General features: G+C 37.6%; 2 protein-coding genes across 6 annotated transcripts; one reads left to right on the forward strand and one right to left on the reverse strand.

Annotated features, from left to right (window-relative positions):
• Nucleotides 1-2,160: 2,160 nt before the first annotated feature.
• On the forward strand, nucleotides 2,161-7,722 carry LOC113740020 (uncharacterized protein C630.12). 3 transcript variants are annotated; one of them, XM_027267497.2, is made up of 13 exons: nucleotides 2,161-2,493; nucleotides 3,456-3,515; nucleotides 3,646-3,824; nucleotides 3,991-4,126; nucleotides 4,503-4,599; nucleotides 5,380-5,439; nucleotides 5,526-5,626; nucleotides 5,745-5,779; nucleotides 5,892-5,949; nucleotides 6,070-6,144; nucleotides 6,217-6,374; nucleotides 6,462-6,706; nucleotides 7,204-7,722. In XM_027267497.2, exons 1-13 carry the CDS (start codon nucleotides 2,350-2,352, stop codon nucleotides 7,317-7,319), a joined length of 1,464 nt encoding a protein of 487 aa, XP_027123298.1. In that variant the 5' UTR covers nucleotides 2,161-2,349; the 3' UTR covers nucleotides 7,320-7,722. The 3 variants fall into 3 exon arrangements, with proteins under 3 accessions (XP_027123298.1, XP_027123299.1, XP_027123297.1); XM_027267498.2 differs by having other exon boundaries at nucleotides 6,462-6,749; nucleotides 7,204-7,336; XM_027267496.2 differs by having other exon boundaries at nucleotides 2,162-2,493; nucleotides 6,462-6,728.
• A 3,326-nt stretch (nucleotides 7,723-11,048) lies between these two features.
• On the reverse strand, nucleotides 11,049-19,634 carry LOC113739559 (15-cis-phytoene desaturase, chloroplastic/chromoplastic-like). Of its 3 annotated transcripts, XM_072045162.1 has the most exons (17): nucleotides 19,263-19,634; nucleotides 18,849-18,979; nucleotides 18,054-18,362; nucleotides 17,816-17,948; nucleotides 17,474-17,527; nucleotides 17,112-17,200; nucleotides 16,684-16,741; nucleotides 15,918-16,073; nucleotides 15,690-15,838; nucleotides 15,376-15,495; nucleotides 14,332-14,545; nucleotides 14,139-14,241; nucleotides 13,602-13,649; nucleotides 13,193-13,238; nucleotides 12,470-12,657; nucleotides 11,990-12,152; nucleotides 11,049-11,296 (listed from the first exon to the last, which is right to left on the reverse strand). In XM_072045162.1, exons 3-17 carry the CDS (start codon nucleotides 18,276-18,278, stop codon nucleotides 11,237-11,239), a joined length of 1,806 nt encoding a protein of 601 aa, XP_071901263.1. In that variant the 5' UTR covers nucleotides 18,279-18,362; nucleotides 18,849-18,979; nucleotides 19,263-19,634; the 3' UTR covers nucleotides 11,049-11,236. The 3 variants fall into 3 exon arrangements, with proteins under 3 accessions (XP_071901263.1, XP_071901262.1, XP_027122605.1); XM_072045161.1 differs by lacking the exon at nucleotides 19,263-19,634 and having other exon boundaries at nucleotides 18,849-19,138; XM_027266804.2 differs by lacking the exons at nucleotides 17,474-17,527; nucleotides 19,263-19,634 and having other exon boundaries at nucleotides 18,849-19,131.
• Nucleotides 19,635-20,665: the final 1,031 nt, after the last annotated feature.

Genomic DNA, 20,665 nt, shown 5'->3' on the forward strand with positions numbered 1-20,665 from the left:
TGTTTTTTTTTTAATTTTCAAATGTTAAAGAGATTGAGGAGGAAAAATGAAAAAACCAAGGGAAACCAACCAACCATTTTGGGAGTCTTCATCAATTTAGTCCTTTATCTATTAAATTTATCAATTTATTCTCTCATCTTTATGAAATTAAAAAAAAAATTCTCTAATAGAAAATTAAATAATTCTATTGAAATTGATCAGCAAATGGACATTTGAAAATGACCATTTTAGTCTCGAATCTTCAAGTCTCTTCAATTTGGTCTCTTATATATCATTGTCTATTAATTTATATATCATTACCTATTTGATTTTATTTTGTGGATTTGAGGATTTAAATTGATAGATGGTGATAGGGCTGCAAACGAATCGAGTCGCTCGCGAGCGGCTCGAGTCAAGCTCGAGTAATATCGGGTTCGAGTCGAGCTCAAGCTGGCTCGAGTCAAACTCGAGCTCGAACTCGAGTTCAGAATATTAAGCTCGTTAGCTCGTGAGCAGGCTCCCGAGCTTGAGTATATATATATTTTTATTTTTATTTAATAATAAAATTACGTATATTATATATAATTTTTTTTTATTTTTTATTTTCATAGTAAAATTACGTATATATCCTTAATATTTTATTATTTATTAAGAAAAAATATTATTTTATTTATTTTTAAAAAATAAAATAATTTTTTTTTATTTTTTTCGAGCTCGAGCTCGGCTCGACTTGATTCGAGTCGAGCTCGAGCTTGAAAATTGCTGGCTCGTCGAGTTCGAGCTCGAGTTTGAGTTTGGTAAAATTTAATCGAGACTCGACTTGATTAACTCAAAGTTTGATTCGGCTCGACTCGTTTGCAGCCCTAGATGGTGACATCTAAGGAGCCAAATTGGAGACAACTAGGGATGGATGGCAAAGGGATGAGTTGGTCATTTTAAAAGGTTCACATGCCCAATGACCAAATTTGTTAGAATTTTCTAATTTTTCATTACAGGTCCCAGATTGACATTATTTTATAAAGTTGATGTAATAAATTGGTAAGATTGATAAATAATAATAAATTGGTAGGATTGATTGATAAAGAACTAAATTGGCTAAAATTCTAAACACAGGGGGCCCAAAATGATCATTTTCTCAAAGAAACATGGCATAGAAAAAAATAACAATCAAAGGTTTCGTGATACCTACAAGTTAGCAAGAAATATGCTTTGAGTAACAAGTGTCAAGTAGTAGTGTAATATGCAATAAGTATTATCCATATTCCGCTTATTTCTTCAAATCCCATTCAAGTTTGATCTTCTTTTAAAGTTTTAGTGCGCAGGTTTAATTTTTTTTTTCCCTGGTTTCCCTTTTATTGCTTTATTTTATTCAGAAAATATGTTATCAATAAAATTTGCTTACAGTTCTAAAGGCAACTAAATTCAACAATAGGTGGGAGAGAGATGAGTTGAATGGTAAGAGGGAAGGAAGTGTAAGTGAGAGATTCTGAATTCGAAATCTCCTATTTATACTTAAAAAAAAAAAATCCAACAATAACTAGAGGAAATTTGGGTTGGGTTTGGCTAGGTAATAAGACGAGAGATCTCAAGTTTTAGACCTCAGTTACAATATATAAAAAAAATTCCAACAATAGTTAGGGGAGGGACAGGTTGGGTTGGGTGGTAGAGCGGGAGAAATTGTAAATAAGAGATCTTGAATTCAAGACATTCAACAATTGTTGTAATTGCATTCAAACTTGCATGATCCAAGTTTCAAGTTTGCTTAATCATTTTGATGAGTTTGAAATTTCATTCAAATTCAGTTTGTTTATATTTCAAGCAAAAGTAAAATTAATGTGCATCAAACCGATTCCCTAGATATAAATTTCAAGTTTTAATACTTAAGTTTGAATGAAGTAGGAAACGATAGTAGTAGAATACTATAAATTAAGGGTATGGATGTGTTTGGCAGCTAGGTTCCAAGGCAAGTAATGGATTTCAATTTCAGCCATGCTCATACAAGTATTATATGTTTGTGTAGTAAGATCAATTGGAATGAGTTTCATTTTAAATGCTACTAGCGGTAGTTTCGTATGGTTTTCGTTTTTGGTGCGTTAAATGGGAAGGGGGTAAAAGGTGGGAGTAATACGAAGTCAAACAACAACCAACAAATAAATAACTAATATGGAGGGCAAAATAGAATATTTGTGTTTTTCTTTGGAAGGGGAAAAAAAAAGGTAAAAGGGATACAAAAAAGAAAAGGAACAGTGTACTGCTTCTTCTTCCTTCCAAGTTCCAAGTTCCAAGTTCCAAGTTCCAAGTAGTATCAGCATCAGCAGCGGAGTTAAACTACGAAGTCCGACTGGGAGTGAGCAAAAGATCGTCGGGGAAATGGGAAAGGAGAGGAGGTTGACGGTGTTTTTGAGCATAATTTGGGCTCTGACCATTCTGTATGGTGAGATGTTTGCATATTGGGTGCCCTCTCTTTGGACTTGTTCTTGGCCTCATCATCTTCGCCACTCTTCTTCCTCCTCGGTAATTACTAATAACCTCACCCACCCAAGATAAAGAAAATTACTTCTTGAAACGTTAAACTCATTTAACTTAGCTCAGAAAAAAGATGACCCACAAGTTTTTTCTAGTGGCTGTTTTCGGATTTTACTTATCTGTTGGATCTTCTGTTGCAGCTATTGATAAAAAGAAAAAAAAAAATCGAAGTTTTCACTTGCCTTGATTCGTTTTCTCTTTTCTTTAATTTGGTTAATATGCACTTCGTTTGTTAATCTGATGGCAGTTTTTAGTTTATTTCATCTCTTTCTCTTTCCATTTCTGATGCGGCTCTTTTTTTGCTGGGGATATTGCCCAAATTACTTTATGGATTAATGACATTGAATCTAATCGGCAAATAAGATGCAAAAAAAAAAAAAAAAAAAGGATAGAATTTTGATTTCATAGGTGCCGCCTAGAAATATGTATAAGTTGCACTACGGTCATCATCTTTTCGACCAAGGAAGGGAGCGGAAATGCTGAATCAATTACCAAAATCTGACTCATACAACTAACTCGATTGATGCATCCGAACATTTCATTAGGTTTAGCATTATTAAGAGGAGGAGGATACAGGTTGATAAAAACATTCCCGGTTAGGATCTTCCTGGTTACCATCATTTCCTGCAATTAGCTAAGTATTTCCTTAGTCATTACTGCCACTCTTTTAGGCAATGCAAAAAGGCGGAAACATTTTAACACAAGGTCACTCCCCTCGTTGTGCATTGATGATTTACACAAAAGCAGTACATTGTGGTAGTTGTTGCAAACTCGTAAAGACTCATTAGCGCAAAAAAGTTTGTTTTTTAATTGTTAAATTTACAAAATTTTCTCGTTTCTTCTTATCTGTTATGCTTCAGTATTTTTGCAACCAAATACATGCAGATTCTTGAAGCCCAAACTTTTTTTTTTTTTTTTTGGGTGGCGTGTGTCTCTCTGCCTGATTGCAGGTGAAGAGACTCAATGATTCTGGTGATTATGTCAAAATTGCCGTTCTGGCTGATCCTCAGGTAAATCTCCTCGGAAGTAGTTCCATATCTGTGTCCAAACATAAATACAGATGTATGAAGATACATGCCTTGGTGAGCTATTTCAATGATTTTGCAAAGCAACTGCCAATTGAGTACTTATTTTCAACAGCTCATGGATAGGACCTCCCTTCATCTTTCCCCAAAGTCACTGGCTCTCGAGATTGCTCAGTTCTACACAGACTTGTTCATGCGCAGGGCATTCCTGTTGTCTGTCTTACGTTTCAAACCTGATGTGCTTCTCTTTCTTGGTGATTACTTTGATGGAGGCCCTATTCTGTCTGACAATGAGTAAGCCGTTTAATTTTATAGGTTTTGTATGAAAGTTTACACAGGCATTTATGTGGTTGAATCTCTATTAAATGTGAAAATGCAGCTAGACTGTTGCAACACACTCAATTTTGATACTGTTTATCTGAACTTTGTCTTCACAACGACGCATCCCATTGTTGAACAGATGGCAGGAATCCTTGAGCCGCCTTAAACATATCTTTGATCTGAATGTGCTCCAGAAAACTAAAAATATGAAAGTGTATTTCCTATCCGGAAATCATGACATTGGATATGAGGCTCTTTACTCCAAAACGCCAGAGGTATGTTAATGCATTATTCTCTAAATCTCATGCTACTTGTCAGAATAAATCATTTTCGTTTTCCAGGTCGCTGGATTAAATTTAGATGCTTAACTTGTTCTGGTGATATATCTCATGCTACTTTCTTGGTAACGAGTGATCACAAGACAATTCGAGCTCAGAACCCTAATAGCTCGTCCATGAATGTTCATCTACATAGGCATATAAGAATTTGTTTTATTTATCTGTGTCAGTTTCTTCTTGAAGCAGTATCCATCTATGGGGTTTTCTGAACAAGTACTGATTAATCACTAATAATGCAATTTCTGACACTGCAATGCAACCCTCCCTCTGATCATCTCTCTGGCTTGTTATCTCTGCATCTACTTGTCTGCAGGTTATCAGGCGTTATGAGGAAGAATTTGGAGCACGAAACTATAAGTTTACACTTGGAAAAGTGGATTTTATTGCTATTGACTCACAGACATTAGATGGTAAAAGACAGTGAACACGTATCTCTATATCATCTGTAATAGTATAGTATCACTTTACTGCAAAAATTTCTGGAACTCTAATAGGTGCCCAGATTATAATTTGGAGATATCCAAAAGGTAGATAATTTACTGTATTTCATAGTGATTGCCGTGATCTCCTTGGACAACTAGTTAATCATTTTTCCTTGTATATTCATTGTTTGCCAGGCAAATCAAGGTGCAATTTTATGTTTTATGCAGTCCAAGTTTACATGAAAACTACGAGGATAAAACAAGTTTCTTATCTCATTAATTTGTTACTTTTCCCCCTTCATCTGTTTGACATGAAAGTGGCTGGTTTCTTTAAACTTCCTAGATATAACTTGGACTTTATACTCTGAAGTGTGTGTATTTGTACTGCTTATGACGACCTAGTCTTGTTGATAAAAGTCAAAAATCCTTTTCTACTAACTAATTAAGACTTGGTTGACATGTTAGACCTTAAGTTGCAAGTAGATTGATGCTGTCACTTGCTGGACCACATAAGGATCTCTATGGTTGCTAGAATAATGGTATCTTTTCTTGGTCAATCAAACTCAGTAGGAGTGCTTTCCTAAGTTAGCTTTGTTTTGCATGTCTCTTTATGCAATCATGTGACTTTGCTGAACTACACAAGGATGTCTGCAGTAGCTTCCTTCTCATTTGTATATTAGAACTATTTTCTTTGCTTAATCATCTATAGATAAATTTACCTTGTAAGTTGGCGATACTAAGAGTTGATGGCAAGATTTTCGTCCACAGGGAATTCACAGGGAAATGTAACCTCTGCCACCTGGAATTTTATTGCAAATGTCTCTCAGGGTAATTGGCAGCGACTTCTAAGAAAATCTATCATGTTAGATAATTACAATACGGTATGAAGTCCATGACGTGCCTTATGCATCCAGATTCCAGTTCAATGACAAGGGTTCTATTGACTCATATCCCATTGTACCGGCCAGATTGGACTCCATGCGGTCCAGATCGTTCTTCACCCATTATCAATCAGGTTAATATTTTTCTCTCTGCATTGAGTTAAATGGCAATCTTAGAAACATGTTGGTGCAAGTTATCACCTTGCATACATTTTGTTTAGCTAAAAATTACTATCTCTTACTCTGTTCCAGAGGATTTTGCGTGCCCCTGAAAATCAACAAATATTGTAAGCATCTTATTGTGTTCTGCTTCTTTGACTGTATGCGGTGGATTACAGTCCTTCATGGAATGGATGTTGGGGTATGACATGATACTTCTCCTCTGATCTATTAATACAGGTATCAAAATTATGTCACTGAGAAATCGACAAATAACTTACTGAACATGATTAGCCCAGTACGTAAACTCTTCCCTCCTTAATGATCTATCAGAGCTTTGGAAAATCAGACTTCGAAAAAACTAAGCTACTTGAGGGATTCATTCTTGGCGGTACTAATCTGCGTTTGTAAACTTCAGGCACTAATCCTTTCAGGGCATGATCATGATCAGTGCAAAGTAACCCACATCGCTAAGCACGGTCCCGTGGAGGAGGTAAGCACTGCATTAACTTGGCAAGATATACTTCCAGTAACAGCGCAACTTTTGATTATTTACGTCATGCAGCATACTATAGGGACTATCAGCTGGCAGCAGGGAAACTTGTTCCCTTCTTTTATGCTGTTATCTGCTAGTAATCTCAGCTCTCCAGATGGTTTGGCTCTAGAAGATGTTGTATACGCCCATCTCTGCTTTCTACCTGTTCAAACATACATATACATATGGTAATTCATAGTTAGTTAATACTGCTGCCGTTGGCGTGTGAGTTTTTGTTGGCTTCATTCTGAAACATCATCTGATGAGAATTTCAGGTATATGGTCCTGTTCATCATGACCCTTCTCGTTGTTCTCTTTTGGCCAGCAAAAGAGGAATTATTCTCCCATTATATTGGCAATTTCAAGCTATGCTTCAGGAGTCTGTTCGATGGTAGTGTGTTTGGTAGGGTAATAAAAGAGAAAAATGAAGATGAGAACTTTGAGTACGAGATGGTGTGGGATGCCGAAGGATCAATGCACCTTATCAAGAAAGCGTCAAAGTCCCCTCCTAAACGTTCAGGTGACAACGCTTCGGTGGAAAGGTATCACGGGGCCTAGTTGAGGTGCTACGTATTGTCAGCCTATTTCTTACTGTGGGATTATGTTTTGTTATGTTTGCATTCGGCATCTATTATATCTATGCCGGAGCTTCTTTTACTCTCTTTTAGAAACTACAAACTGGCCTATTTAAAATTTAGACTTTTTAGTATTGCCCACTCTTGCACTCTAGGGAGTTTTGCAAATATTTCATCTAACCCCATTATTTGCCCCCCAAAAAAAAAAATTTTTTTTTTCAGCTGAACTTGTAGTAAAATGTACTGGATAATGCTATTTCATTTTCTCTACTTAACATTGAACTTTTCTTATATGTTCACCAAATTATGATCGAACCAAACGTTCATTTGATATTTTGATTGTGTATATTGTATGCTTGTTGTCCGCTTATATCAGATAGTAGTAGTTCAGGATTCTGCAACTTACTGCAACTGTACTTTGGAATTTGGTTGGTGGCGGCAGGGGCAATGCTGTTATGCGGGCGAAAAGACAGACTGAACGGGAGGAAGTACAGGTCGCCGTGGCTTGTGATGGGAATGTGGAATTTGACGCGAGGACACCAGGGCCGGCTCGAATGAGAACATCCATGACAAAATTAGTGATACGGAGATTATTGCGAGGCATCCGCGTGCTTAGCTTTGTTGCTGCAATCAATGTTCCTCTCTACATGATGCTGCTATTCAAGGATTGGGTGGATAAATGATACTGCTACTACTTACAAACACAACATGCGTTCGACTACTGCGATTAATTTATACGTCGATGTAAAACGCACGACAGCTATGTAGAAGAAGAAGCATTAATACTGTAAAAAAAAAAAAATTGAGATTCTCATAATTAACGTAGTAGTCCATTGATGTTAATTCAAGAACGGCTGCTTCGTACGTAGCAGATTTATTGTAAACGCTTAGTAAAAGTAGGTACATGGTCTTCTACAAGACAGCCACCACGACGAAGATAGTACCACAACATTCACATCCATCCCTTCTGTGCCTTATTCCACATTTACTGTGCATTAATTAATCATGCTACCGTATATATTTGATGATGTCTGCATCGGCCATAACACTCAAACAATACCGCTTGAACAGAGGGGAGTTGCATACATAGATCACTGAATTACATAGATAAGTAGTGGCAGACCTTGCAAGCTTCCATCCATCCATCCCAACTTGGCAGGGATCCCCCATATGTTGGCCTTGTCCGTGTCCTGATCATGTCCGGGCTGTCAAAAAGCACCAGCCTTGATCTCTCATGTGCCCAAAAAACCTAACAATGGACCATCACCATTTAGGTTTAAAAAAAATACAGGATGACACACATGAAGAAGAGGGCTGATGACAACAAACAAGCCAGGCCAGCAGCACCCAACGGACAAAGCCAACAACAGGGGAACGAAGTGGCCGGGGGCGGCCGGGAGGACATATAATTTTGCTTCCACACGTTTGTAGAACAAATCTTTACCGACAGGCAATTGACGCCTATCAGAAACACACTGCTGCTCGTGCTTGGTTCGAAAACAAGACAAAAGCTAAAGAAGAAAGTACAGAGAATAAGGCAGAAGAGGTTGGTGGTGCATGGTATCTTTATATTTTATACGGAGGATGAGGATGGTTTTGGTAGCTCAATCATCTCCCTGGATATACCAGCAGAGGAGCATGGTGGCACAGCGACGTAAGATGTAAATTCGTGCTCTTTGTTCTTTAACCAAAGAAGCGCACTTTCTTGTGAAGCCACCACTGTTCTTTGTCTTTGAAGAAGTGTAGACTCCACTTCTGTGCTGTTGCTTGAGCTCGGCCATTGCTGATGATGATGAGTGTTGGTGGGTAACGAATCAGATGATTGTCAGCTTTCTTGCAAGCGAATCACAGGGAAAAACTGAAAGGACAAAAGAAAAGAAAAAAAAAAAAAAGGAAGGAATGCCAAGGGGAAAAAAAGCCCACGAATTGGAGCTAGACCCTGACGAGGAGAGTAAGTGGAATCCCTGTATTTATACGAAGAAGGTGTTGAGTAGCTTTTGAAGTGGGGGAGTGAACATGGTCATCTTCGAGAACCGAGGGATTTGCATGGAAAGGTGTAGATCATCGGCCAACGGGTAAAGGGGCTGTAAACGTGGGGTTGGATTTTTCTGGATTAAATATTCAAGATGATCAGCACAGTACATTGGGGTAGAAGGGATGATTGTTAACACTGGCGTGTATTTGAGTGCACTTGGATTAGAAAAAGGGGTATCAGTAGCCATGAGAAAAGGAGGATTGCTTGATGAGGACAAGGCAAAGTCGGAGATATGGGAACATGGTGTCGGCCAAGTCATAGGTGGCTTATGGGGCAGATTTAATTGGTTCACAACTGTGGCTCGCAATTCAAGATCTCTTTCCATTCACTTCATTTTGCTTGCTACTATAATATACTCCCCGAGTCTTCCTAATTTACACAGCTTCATGTTGAGCCACAAATTCGTTCTGCCATGCTAGCTGTTTTTCATTCTTCAGCCTCGAGCCGTTGCATTAGTACTGACGCAAGTTACCGGTCTACGGGCATCTTGCATGCACGTACAACTGGAATTGCATCAGCAAATAATTCATTAATTATTCAGCTTCCAAGAACCAGTTGCATTTCTACGCCGCGGACAAGCATGCATCATATACTAAGCAACCGAAATGCAGATTCAGGCAAATCTTAGCTGCAGTTTCAGATGATTTAGATATGAGTAGGAGGACTTTGAAGTTCACAAGATGTCGAGATTGGGCAAATTCTGGCATGTGGATTTAGAGATTTGGCGACCCTTATTTCTTATCTTTGTCTGATGAAGCCATCTGTCACGTTCTGGGCAGGTCTTAGGACAACCTCAATCTTCATAGATTCGCTTGTTATGTTCAACCCTTTAAAATTAATCAAGGGACATATATGGCTCATCTCGCATGATTGATTAATTTAGGTTACAGCTGTAAGCTAATCATCACCATTACATTTTTAATTGGCAGTTCGATCTAGCTCATCTCTTTTTTTTTTTTGGTGGTCCGGAAGATAGACTATATATAGTTTTACTTGCTTTCCTCCCCCAGTCTCCAAATTCCACCAACCAATGATCAATAACTTGCAGGTTGCCATAAATGTTCGGGTACAGTGAATCCCTGTAATAACAGTGGCAAGGTGGAGCAAGTTGACGAGGATACGTTGTTGTACAAGTAGTACACAAAAATTCGTGAAAAAGGCTGATTTTTCTTTCTTGTGCGGTCGGTGATTTGCAGTGTATCCATTGGTTCTTGAAAGACGAAACAGAAGTTGTTGTAACATCTGATTCTGCCGTGTGTCACTCTATCTCCAGGATGGTAATTAAAGAGGGCCGTACGCGCTTCGTTCTAACACTTTGGATATTGGTTCATAAGTGATGATCGATCTTCTAAATATGATTAAGACCAGTTCTAATTACACCTGTTGATTGACTAATCACGCACGTACGTACTAAAAGAATAGGCTGTCAGTCATGATTCCCGAGAAGCTGGAGCACTGAACAAAGCCTAACAGGCTGGAATTAACAAGTGCACAATCGGGCCCATAGGTCGGACAGGACAGAGGGAGCAGGAGCCTCCTCCGAGCGTCCTATCCTATCTACGAAGAACATTCCCATATCTTTGGATTCATTCCCCCGTTTCATCAGCTTCTCTCTCTTTTTTTTTTTTTTTTTTTTAAGTGTTGATAATGGTCCAAATACAGCTAGTGTACGTCGAAGCTCCAAATTTGCAGCAAAAGCAAGCGCTCCTAATCTGACGCTTTAAGCAAGCAGCTGTCAACGGCTGAATGGAGGACTTGAATGGCCCCCCACTCGTACCACACGGTGTTCTTGACTGAGTTGCCTTGGGTCATTTTGCAGAGAAGCACAGTTTTAAAAACCCAGTTTACAACTTACTTGCTCTCAATTCGGTTGAAATAAATAAATGAACGGATAAAAGTTGTCCGCAGAATTACTTCCAGTTTTCATTGAGCTGATTATCTATTGAAATCTCATCTATGGTTGCGATTCCTTTGCCCTGGTGCTCATCACCAAATATTTGCTTATTCTTACATCCTACATCAAGGGGATTAAACACGAAAGCATTAGCATACGAGTCCAAAAGATCTCAAGCCATATTATTATCACGTTGCAGTCATCATATTATCACTAGATTAGAGCAAAACATTGGAGCAACTTCATGATTCAAGTCTTTATTTTTATTTCCTCATTAAACTATTTACTTTTAGTTTCATTGAATCTTATGTGACCACCCACCTTTTGGTTGAGTGATGATTGGTATTAAACTATGAGGTAAAGATGCAAAAGTTGTATTTATAGAGAGAAAATTATAAGAATGACTTGTTTTATTTTATGACACAGCTTCCAAATGAAGACAATGGCCTGTGCATTCGCACAGGGTTGAATCTAATTTGTGATATATATATTATCAGCCTGCCCCAGTCACCTATCCACTTTTCCCAGTAATCAGCTTTGTGTTTGTCAGGCTGTGCTTGCCTCGGGTACCCTCTTCTCAATGCCGGCAAGAAGCAGCTCACTATCCTGCAAAACACACAGTTATTGCATGGTTTAAAGGGTCGGCAGAGAGAGACAGAAAAGCATATTAATTTAAAGCAGCAAGGCATCCCTTTCTTCCATTCTTTGCTTCTGCTCCATGTTTCGATACTCCCCTCCAAACACCATTAATTTCTAGTAGTCAATTCACAAAATTCAGGCACTTCATAAGCTTCCTCTCGATTATGCTAGAACGAAAAATATGTTAACCACGCCATATAGATGAAACAAGCCCATCCCCACCAGACAGATAGCAGTAAGCAAGCATTTGTGCAATATTCAATCATATTCAGGATTTTAGTTCTGCTGGAACTGTTGATCGTGCTTGATATTCCTTTCTCCAGAGATTACTAGAAAACCACCTCACTTCCTCGATCCGAATGTCACAAATTTGACTGTAACAATGGCCAAGGCAAAGGTAATTCATAATGGTGGTTGACTTGGTGGCTTCCTCAGGCCTGATGTAGGTAAGTTGTATAAAACAAGGGGGATGGGATGTTCAATATCCCGAGTCACACACCCTGATGCTTTGAACTCTAGATAGAGCATAATAATTATCTGACTACCTCAAGCTGCAGATATCACAGCATAACCTAAAATTTGCATGATGTAGGTACTCTATCATGCCATACAACAGTGTGTGCATCACTGCAGGTATATATTGGACCAGTGAAATATCACCTGTACAATTGCCTGTGCACAAAGCTTTCCTGAAAGAACGGCACCTTCCATTGAAGCCAAATACTTCTGTTTTGTATAGTCACCAGCTAAATAGAACCCTTGAACTGGAGATCTTTGCAACGGACGAGAGGGTTCAGTTCCGGGCACAGTTTTATAAACTGACCTAGAAAAAGAAAAGCTCCATTTTCATTTTCAGAGGCCAATAATAAAATGACTGGAGAATTCTGAATCTCAATGAAATTCAAATTTCAGGTGCTTTATAGGTTGACAAGGCATAAAATGAATTTTGAGGTACAGTGAGCCAAATTGTTATGAAAAGATTTTGCTACAAAGCTATATTTCATGGACATGATCCAGCGCATTACCATTACAAAGAGGACCGTTCACATTCTCAACATTCCAGCAGACTTGAGCAAAACGTATTATATCATTGTTTCCAATTTTCTATAATAGCAAGGAATAGAAAGACAAAAAAGTCACCTTGGAGTTTTTACAATATGGTATTTCAAGAGTTTTGCTTTGCTCTGATCAGCAGCAATTTCATCAGGAAATAATTTTGCAAGTTCCTTCATTGTAGCATCAATAATTTCCTCATCACTTCGTGATATCCATTCTTCTGCAGGTGCAAAAACTAGCTCCAACATTGATTGGTTTGGACTGTAATATTCCTGCATAAATTTTACTTTTGTGTTTAAGGGTAGCTTAAAGATAGCTCCTCTGACCATAGTCATCACAAATTGTTGTGAACAAATCATATCAAGTTGCAGCCCAAAGATACAACTTCCCAAGCACCGATATACAAATAAATAAAGAGAGGCTAGAATAATTAATAGCAACCAGTTTCTAACTGAAACTGTTTAGATGCGCTAAAAGCTTCCAACAATTTGAGATGAAATTTTGACTTTGAGTAGAATTTGCTTTAGCCCAATGATTTAACTCTAGGGTACCTGCCTGAAAAGAACTCTGGGTCATACTCGGACTTTCTTTCTCTAAACTATTACATGGTGAGTATGCCAACTTGCTTATTTTTCAGTATAATATACCTTACATCCATGCACAAAATAAGATTTCTGTCATGTGATTTGGAAATTTTAAGCAAATGACTTTGCTGCCTTGCTGATGGGAGGAAGGAAAAAAAAACCTAAATTGAGAGCCAATACAAGTATATTACATTATGAGTCTTAAACAGTGTACAGGGAATACCTTACACGTCACAGACATGTCAGCATACACACTAAGAAGTGGACTTCTGCAAGAGAAAGAAGGTTGGTTCAGGAAACAAGTCAAATAGCATAGGATGGGACTTGAAACTGGGGCAACGTTACTTTTCCCTCTTCAAGCCCCATTAGGGAACAGGGAAAAAGGAAAAAACAACTCATGATTGTACACAAAATGGTTCAAATTGTCTTATGCTTCATTGTTTCAGTAACAGAAAATCAACACATTAGAGTAATGCATATAAGATCTTAAGACACTATATTTTTCCAAATTGCAGATAGTGTAAGCATAGTTGTTCTGATTTTGTGTTAAGAGATCTGTTAAGACAAAAACATTCAAAGATAGGAATACAGAATAAAATTTTGTTCACTGGTGGTACGAGTATGGAAAAGACCTGCTAAAAAGAAGATGATCATATGTGTTCCTGAGCTTCCTGTCAAACCTGCAATTGAAGTCAATTATATCAATATCACTGAGCTAAGATATTATTGCAATTTGTGACAACAAATAGGATTGTTCACTTATACAAGATGATATTCCTGTAGGGAACCATATTCTAAGTGTTATTTTGTGTAGTTACAGGAGGAATCCATAAAATCTTACTCCTGATTAATCCAATGAACGTTAGGAACAGATTGTCATTTTGAAATGATACAGAAAGCATATCAGGTGTTAATTCATAACTAGTGAAGATTTTACCAACAAGGATAGTCAATTGCATCATTTCGACCACAAAATAGCACTCATCTTTGCAGGTCAAACTTATCCTTTAAAGGTCATACACTTTGTATATTATGATGAACTTTAAGTAGTTTTATATCGCATAATGTAAATGTATATATTAGAAATAATCATCTAGATAAAACCTTTATAGCAAAAAGGACAACTGTTGAGTAATATCTTTAGAATTGCTGAAAACTAAATCACTAACCATATGTGCACATTTATAACAGGAACTCCAACTAATTTCTCCAACTTTCTGAAGTATGGCATCTCTTTCCAATCCTCAGGCAAAAGAAGCTTCAGGATATCAACTGTTATCGTCACATCAAACTAGCAATCTTAAGATAGTTCACAAAAAACTGGGGAACATGTATGATTTCTTAGATTAATAAAGACTCTACCTGGAGTGGCAAATACATAAGCATCTCCTCTAATCACAGTTCCATTACTCAGCAAGAAGTTTTCAACACTTCCGGCATCATTGAGCTCAATTTTCTGAATTCTTGAGTTAAGGTGTACTCTGCCTCCTCGTGACTCAATGTGCTCAACAATCGGCATGCAAAGTCTCTCTGGAGGGTTACCATCTAAAAATGCCATTTTGGATCCATGCTTCTCCTGTTTATCGATTCTAAAATTCTTTCAAACAGCTAATACGATAGAAAGAAATCTCTATCACATCCTTCTAATTTACATATGAAAGTGGCAAGAACTTTATTAAGAAAACGGAGGTATAAATTGTAAAGGAAGCCAGAAGTAGATTAAGAACTGCAAAGCACCCCGTGCCTTAAAGAAAACTTCAAAACCCTAAAAACATAATCTATCTTTTCTCTTTTTTTTGTCAAAAAAAAAAAAACTAATCCATCTGCCTTCTAAAGATTGAGAAACTTCAATCCATAAAGTCCTACTCCTTAAAGACATTGCATGTACTCCTGTGTGCTCAAGAGATCTATATGTTCAGACTGTAGGTAATTAACCTGCTTTCAATTTTCTGGTCAAGGAAAAAAAAAAAGAAACAAGGAACTAAAGAACAGCAATGAACTGCACAGAGACTACTGTTTCTTAGTGTTGCTCTGTGTGTTGGAGCAGGACGAAGGGCACTACAGAATAAAGGCCTGGACTTTAAAAAATTTATCCCAAAAAGAAATGCTCAATTGTGGATAAAAAATTTCACTATAGATGGAAGATTCATGGCATTAGGCAATGGGACCTGGTTTTAACAAATGAAAATAAGTGATCTTCCTTGGTCATAGAGTGAGTAAGAAATGTCCACTACATGCAAAAGTAAGTCATTCAATTTGTATATACTGCATGAGGAAGTCTATTAAATGCAGGTGATACATTTTATTTACGTGATTATTTGAATGAAAATCCTAGCATCTCACTATAAGTTAGAGATGTTATCAAAAACACACACACAGAGACACAGAAAGAGGAATGGATCCAACCTGAAGAAATCGGTTCAAAGCTATTAAAATGCACTGCATTGAAAGTTCATCTGGATTTATGAAGTTCAGTGCCTTTGACATGGCAAAGAATACTTCATCAGTCACCCGATCTGGTATGCCCTAAAATACAGTCAAAGATTAGACCATATTCTTCTAGAAAAATGCACTAATACAACTTCTCAACGGAAGCAAAGGAAATACAGAAAGGAAAGAAAAGTTCATCTTTGTAGTGAAGCTTAGGTAAGCATTAACTTGGCATAGTAGTGGGTTGTTAAACTTGCTAACTTATCATTCTACTGAAAATGGTTGCATACTTGCTTTCTCATCCAGTCTTTGACAGTTATACCATCTTGTGCCTCAACATAAGATTGTCCACCCAGAATTGCTGGCAAGAGTCCAATTGCAAATTTGACTTTCTCTGGCCAAGTAAGCATGTCATTATTCTTCAAGATGGCCCATATTCCTGCAAGACCAATTTGAACACAATATCCACATAAAAACAAGTTACTTCATTTGAAATTTGGCTGCACAAATTAGCTCACCATTTAATGGTGCTGGTAGCACCTCAGGAAAATCAAATCGACTGAACTCTCCAGGCTTATTTGGCATTGCAAATATCATTGAATGCTCCTTCCACTGCAACCGATCATTAATTCCTAGTTCTCCAAACAGGTTCTGCATATTTGGGTAAGCCCCAACTTAAGGTGGATCAAGAATCAATGTCACAAGTTATTTGCTGCATCATAATGTATCTTAAAAAGAAACAAGAAGAATCATCTAAATTCATGCTCATAAGAAATTCAAAAAAGCACGGAACAAGATAAGGCAAATACGAAAATCAAGAAAATTTGACAAAACAACATCCCATGATATTTGGAGGTCAATTAAAATAACCTCTTTACGATTAATCACCTTTCCAAGAACCTTAACTGATTTTACTGAGAAGAAGACAATGTTGTCCATTAATGCTAACCTGGTGCAACTTGTAAGATATTTGCTCAACAATGTTTAAGTAAATGTTTAAGTACCGTGGTTCGTACCCTTTGTTATCCTAACAGCAGTAAAGTTGGATTAGAAAAATTTAGAAAAATCCAATGTAATTTCACAAAAAAGAAGAGATGTCTCCATAAGAATTATAAAACTTATAAAAGATCAGCATAGCTTGCCTTAATATCAAAGACTAACAGTTTTCCAGAGGACAATATGGGCAAGAGAGCATTTGAAAAGAGCATGATTAAAGCAATCCTTCCAGTAGCAGTCATCATTACAAGGTTTAAGTAAATCGTTACATTTCTTCCTTATACTTACAGAATATGTGCAGGCCAGTCTCATACCAGTCTCCATCATCATCTTTCCATGCAGCAACCTAGGTACAGACAAATAATTTTCAGAAGAGGAAAAGTATTCCTTAGATAAAGAGGTTAATAGATCATATTCCTCTACACATCAATTTTGCATAAGTAAATGATGGAAGCTAGTTTTAGAAGTCAACCAATAATTGCAACAATATTGTTCTATCTTCCCTTAACATACCAACCACAGATTTTACCAATATAACACTGTGTGCAATGCACATACAGAAACTTGGATATCAAAAAGTTTACACATTATGCACACATATAGACCAACTCCCACATCCATATACTGGAAAATTTTGAAAGACTTTCCTTGAACTTTGACACAGTCCATTATGCCACAAGGAATTCATGAACACTAATGAGTAATAATTTGGCTACCTTTCCTCCCAGAACATCCCTAGCTTCCAACACTATAGGTTTATGACCTGCATCGGCCAAATACTTTGCAGTAGACAAACCAGCCAAACCTGAAAGTATAAAACTTAATCAAGTAAGTGGAAATTTATTTCATAACAGACTTTGTTCTGTATGTCATACCTTGACTTATTTTCAGAAGCAATTGACTTATAACATCCGATGATACAAATTTATGACAAAATACCAAAATAAGACAACATAGGTTCTAATGGAGGCTAAAACATATAAAATATCAGCTATAAAAAGTGATCCGTCTTGCAAACCAGATAATCATCTGATAGGACTCCTAAATAAGACAGCCCCAAATTCATTCACAAGCCTACCTATGCATGTACAGTGACGAAACCTTTCAGAATTTAACCAATCATGAGGAGCACCTAAATTATGTGGAGGAAAGTGGTTAGGAAATCTCATGCATAATGAAGTCAAATTATTCTGCCAAAAATTATTAAACACTGTTCTTAGCTACAAAAGCGAGTGTGTGGCTGCCAGAGCTTATGAACCAAAAGCATGGAATAATACTAAAACGAGACATGTTTGAAAAGTGAAAATCTATAATCTAAATGGATACCATAGCACAGCTTATGAGTTCACTGGAAATAAGATTTACTTTGGAAATAAAATGGCAGAAAAATATAATTAAAGATTGAGTGTGATATTTCCACCTGCACCGGCGATCACCACCTCTAATGGTTTATTTGGATGAGGAGAAGTACGGAATGTTGATGATAAATAAGCAGCTTCCAAATAGTTGACGGCATTTTCAAGCTCTGGCCTTGGATAGTCAATACAAGCTACCTGCATGATGAAGCAAAGAGTAAATTGGATTAGTTTCCCTTCTTTTGTTATTGTTTGTCGTCCTTGATATCGATGATCATCAGATACATTTTTTCAGAAGCATACCTTTAAAGGGCCTGCATCCTCCGCCCTTGATCTCACGACAACTGAATTTGCAACTTGAACTTTCAATTTATCTCCCATAGAATCACCACCTCCAAATGAAAGTGAGGTCATTTGCCCAGAACCAAAACAAAGGCCACACTTCCAAGCAGAATGAGGGCTCCGAACATTAATCACACTAGTTTGCCTGGTCAGGCTTAGTGCAGAAACATGTCCAAGTTGAGACATTTCTCCAAATTGGGCGCAAAATTGAGTTTGCTTTTAGACTTCTAAACGGACCAACGTCACAGTGCAATCAATTTGGAACTTTTCCTGAATCAAATGGTTCATTAATACAATTAAAACCAAGAGATTAAGCTGTGCTGACTATAATTAGGTAACATTCCTCGGCCCCCCACCCCCACACGGGCCAAAAAAAAAAAAGCAACAGCCAACAACTCTCCTCCATACATGTAGCCACGAAACAGCTATACAGGAAATGACTTAACCCACACAGTTATAAGGGTACAATAATTTATTTTTCGTTACGAAAGAGCAACAAACAGAAGACAAAAGAAGGAAAATTGTCGAATTCAAGCTGAGTGCAAATGGGATCAGATATCATGACAAGGAAAAGAAGCAAATCAAGTAAACCAACAAGAAATAAATAGACAGAGTAGCAAAGACTTGAGCGTCTCAAATTTTGAGTAGCTGCAAAATTTAACCCAAAAAGAACTGGAATTGAGGGTGGAAAAGAAAGGTGCAAAATTCCCAGTACAAACTACAAAGACTATAGTTTGAGGTGGTAAGCTTGATTACCTCTAGGCGAGCAAAGAATGGTCCAAGGAAACTCCTTTTTAGCTGCGAGTTCTTTAAGAGTGAGATAAGGGAGAAGCAAGAAAGGAAGGCAGGCAGGATTGCAGAGTAAAGGCCATCAGAAATCCTCCTTCCTGTTGCAGCTAGGAGGTATAGCAGTTAACTACCACTGACTGGATACGCACAAAAATACACACAAGAGGTGACAAGGGAAAAGATAAAAAGGGAAATGCGAAAGGCAGTAGTGTAATAATTATTATATAGCAATGGTTTTGTGAGGGAAGCGTGATGTAATTTGGTGGGTTTTGGCCGCATTTGTTATTGGGACACATTTGTTATGGCTTAGAATATTCTATCCATCTTTTACTTCACTTACATGAGGAAGGAACTTACTTTTCACCTTCCACTGTATTTTACCTTTGTGCCAAAGCTCCACCAGGCTCCGCCTCCGTCCATCCATTTTCCTTCTGTTTCCTGCTTCTCTCTCTCTCTCTCTCTCTGCACTTTTCATTCGGCACCGGGCCCTGTCATTGTCCTCACAGTAGTTCCATGAGCAGTAGTTGTAGTGGTAGTAGTAGTGTACGTCATCATTCATTCATTCTCCCTCACTATTTTCTTGAATGGTAGCAATACGCTAGCAGTTAGCCCTCTCTAACTCATAATTCTGATCTGCTACCCAGCCACCATTAATATTACTCCTTGTTGGACCACTAAAATTATCCTATCCTATCCTATGCACCACCAAACCAAATTTATCATCAGCATTAGGCGAAGATCCAATTTACACATCCATTTACGTCTAATATCCTCAATGAATCATCTTCATCATCATCACCAGAATTTAAAAAAAAAAAAAAAAAACTAAAATGAACTCCCCAGCCTGCTAACATATTCTCATATGTGGATATGGGACGCCTCCATAATCCTCATGGACGTCAAAAGTACACGTGTAGTAACACAATTGGATTCTTGGTCCATCCCTCTGAGCCACCTTTATTTATTATATTTTTTTTTTTGGGGAGTTCTCACCTGAAAAGTCTGGACCCAATACCAAGATCAAATGTCTTGTCCCCAGGCCCAAATAAGACGGGCCATCCAAAAAGCCTCCTCCTGGGCTTCCAAGGACAGCCGCACCAAACACCAAGTCAACTCTTTTTGGACCAACATGTACGAGAAATAGCTCGCCAAAGTCGAATGTGTTGTGTTTACCGGTTTTTTTTTTTTTTTTCAGCTGTTTACCAAAGTCGCCTGTAAGGCTTGGAGTTTTACCCTGAACCAAAAAATAAATAATTTAATAAAAACAACTAATAATAAAAACAGAAGGGGCAAGAAACTTGTTGGATGGCCGTTGAACTTTTGAGCGGGCAATTTTTAGTCCCTCAACTATTAAGTAAACACTTTTAGCCATCGAACTTACTAAATAAAGGGTCAACAATTGATTGTTGACCCTTTTGGTCAGTTTAGCTAGTCTTATAATTAGCAAGATCATCACGTGTGATGGCGCAACTCTTAAATTTGAAAGTCCTTTTTGTCGGCTCAAAGATAAAAAATCAAGCAAAGCCCTCAAAGAACCTAAATCTGACCATTATTCTTCACTTCAACATCCTCATCGTTCTCATTTGAAGCAAGAAGGAAGTGGGGTGCAATGGGATATGGCTAGGCAAACTTGCAATTGGACATGGCTAAGCACACAAAATATATTTCCTTCTTACTTCAAATGAGAACGATAAGGACGTTGAAATGAAGAATAAGGGCCAAATTTAGATACTTTTAAGGGTTTTGTTCGATTTCTTATCTCTGGCAGACAAAAAGACCTTTCA

Source organism: Coffea arabica, chromosome 4c (genome assembly GCF_036785885.1).
Source record: "Coffea arabica cultivar ET-39 chromosome 4c, Coffea Arabica ET-39 HiFi, whole genome shotgun sequence".
Classification (NCBI taxonomy): Eukaryota; Viridiplantae; Streptophyta; class Magnoliopsida; order Gentianales; family Rubiaceae; genus Coffea; species Coffea arabica.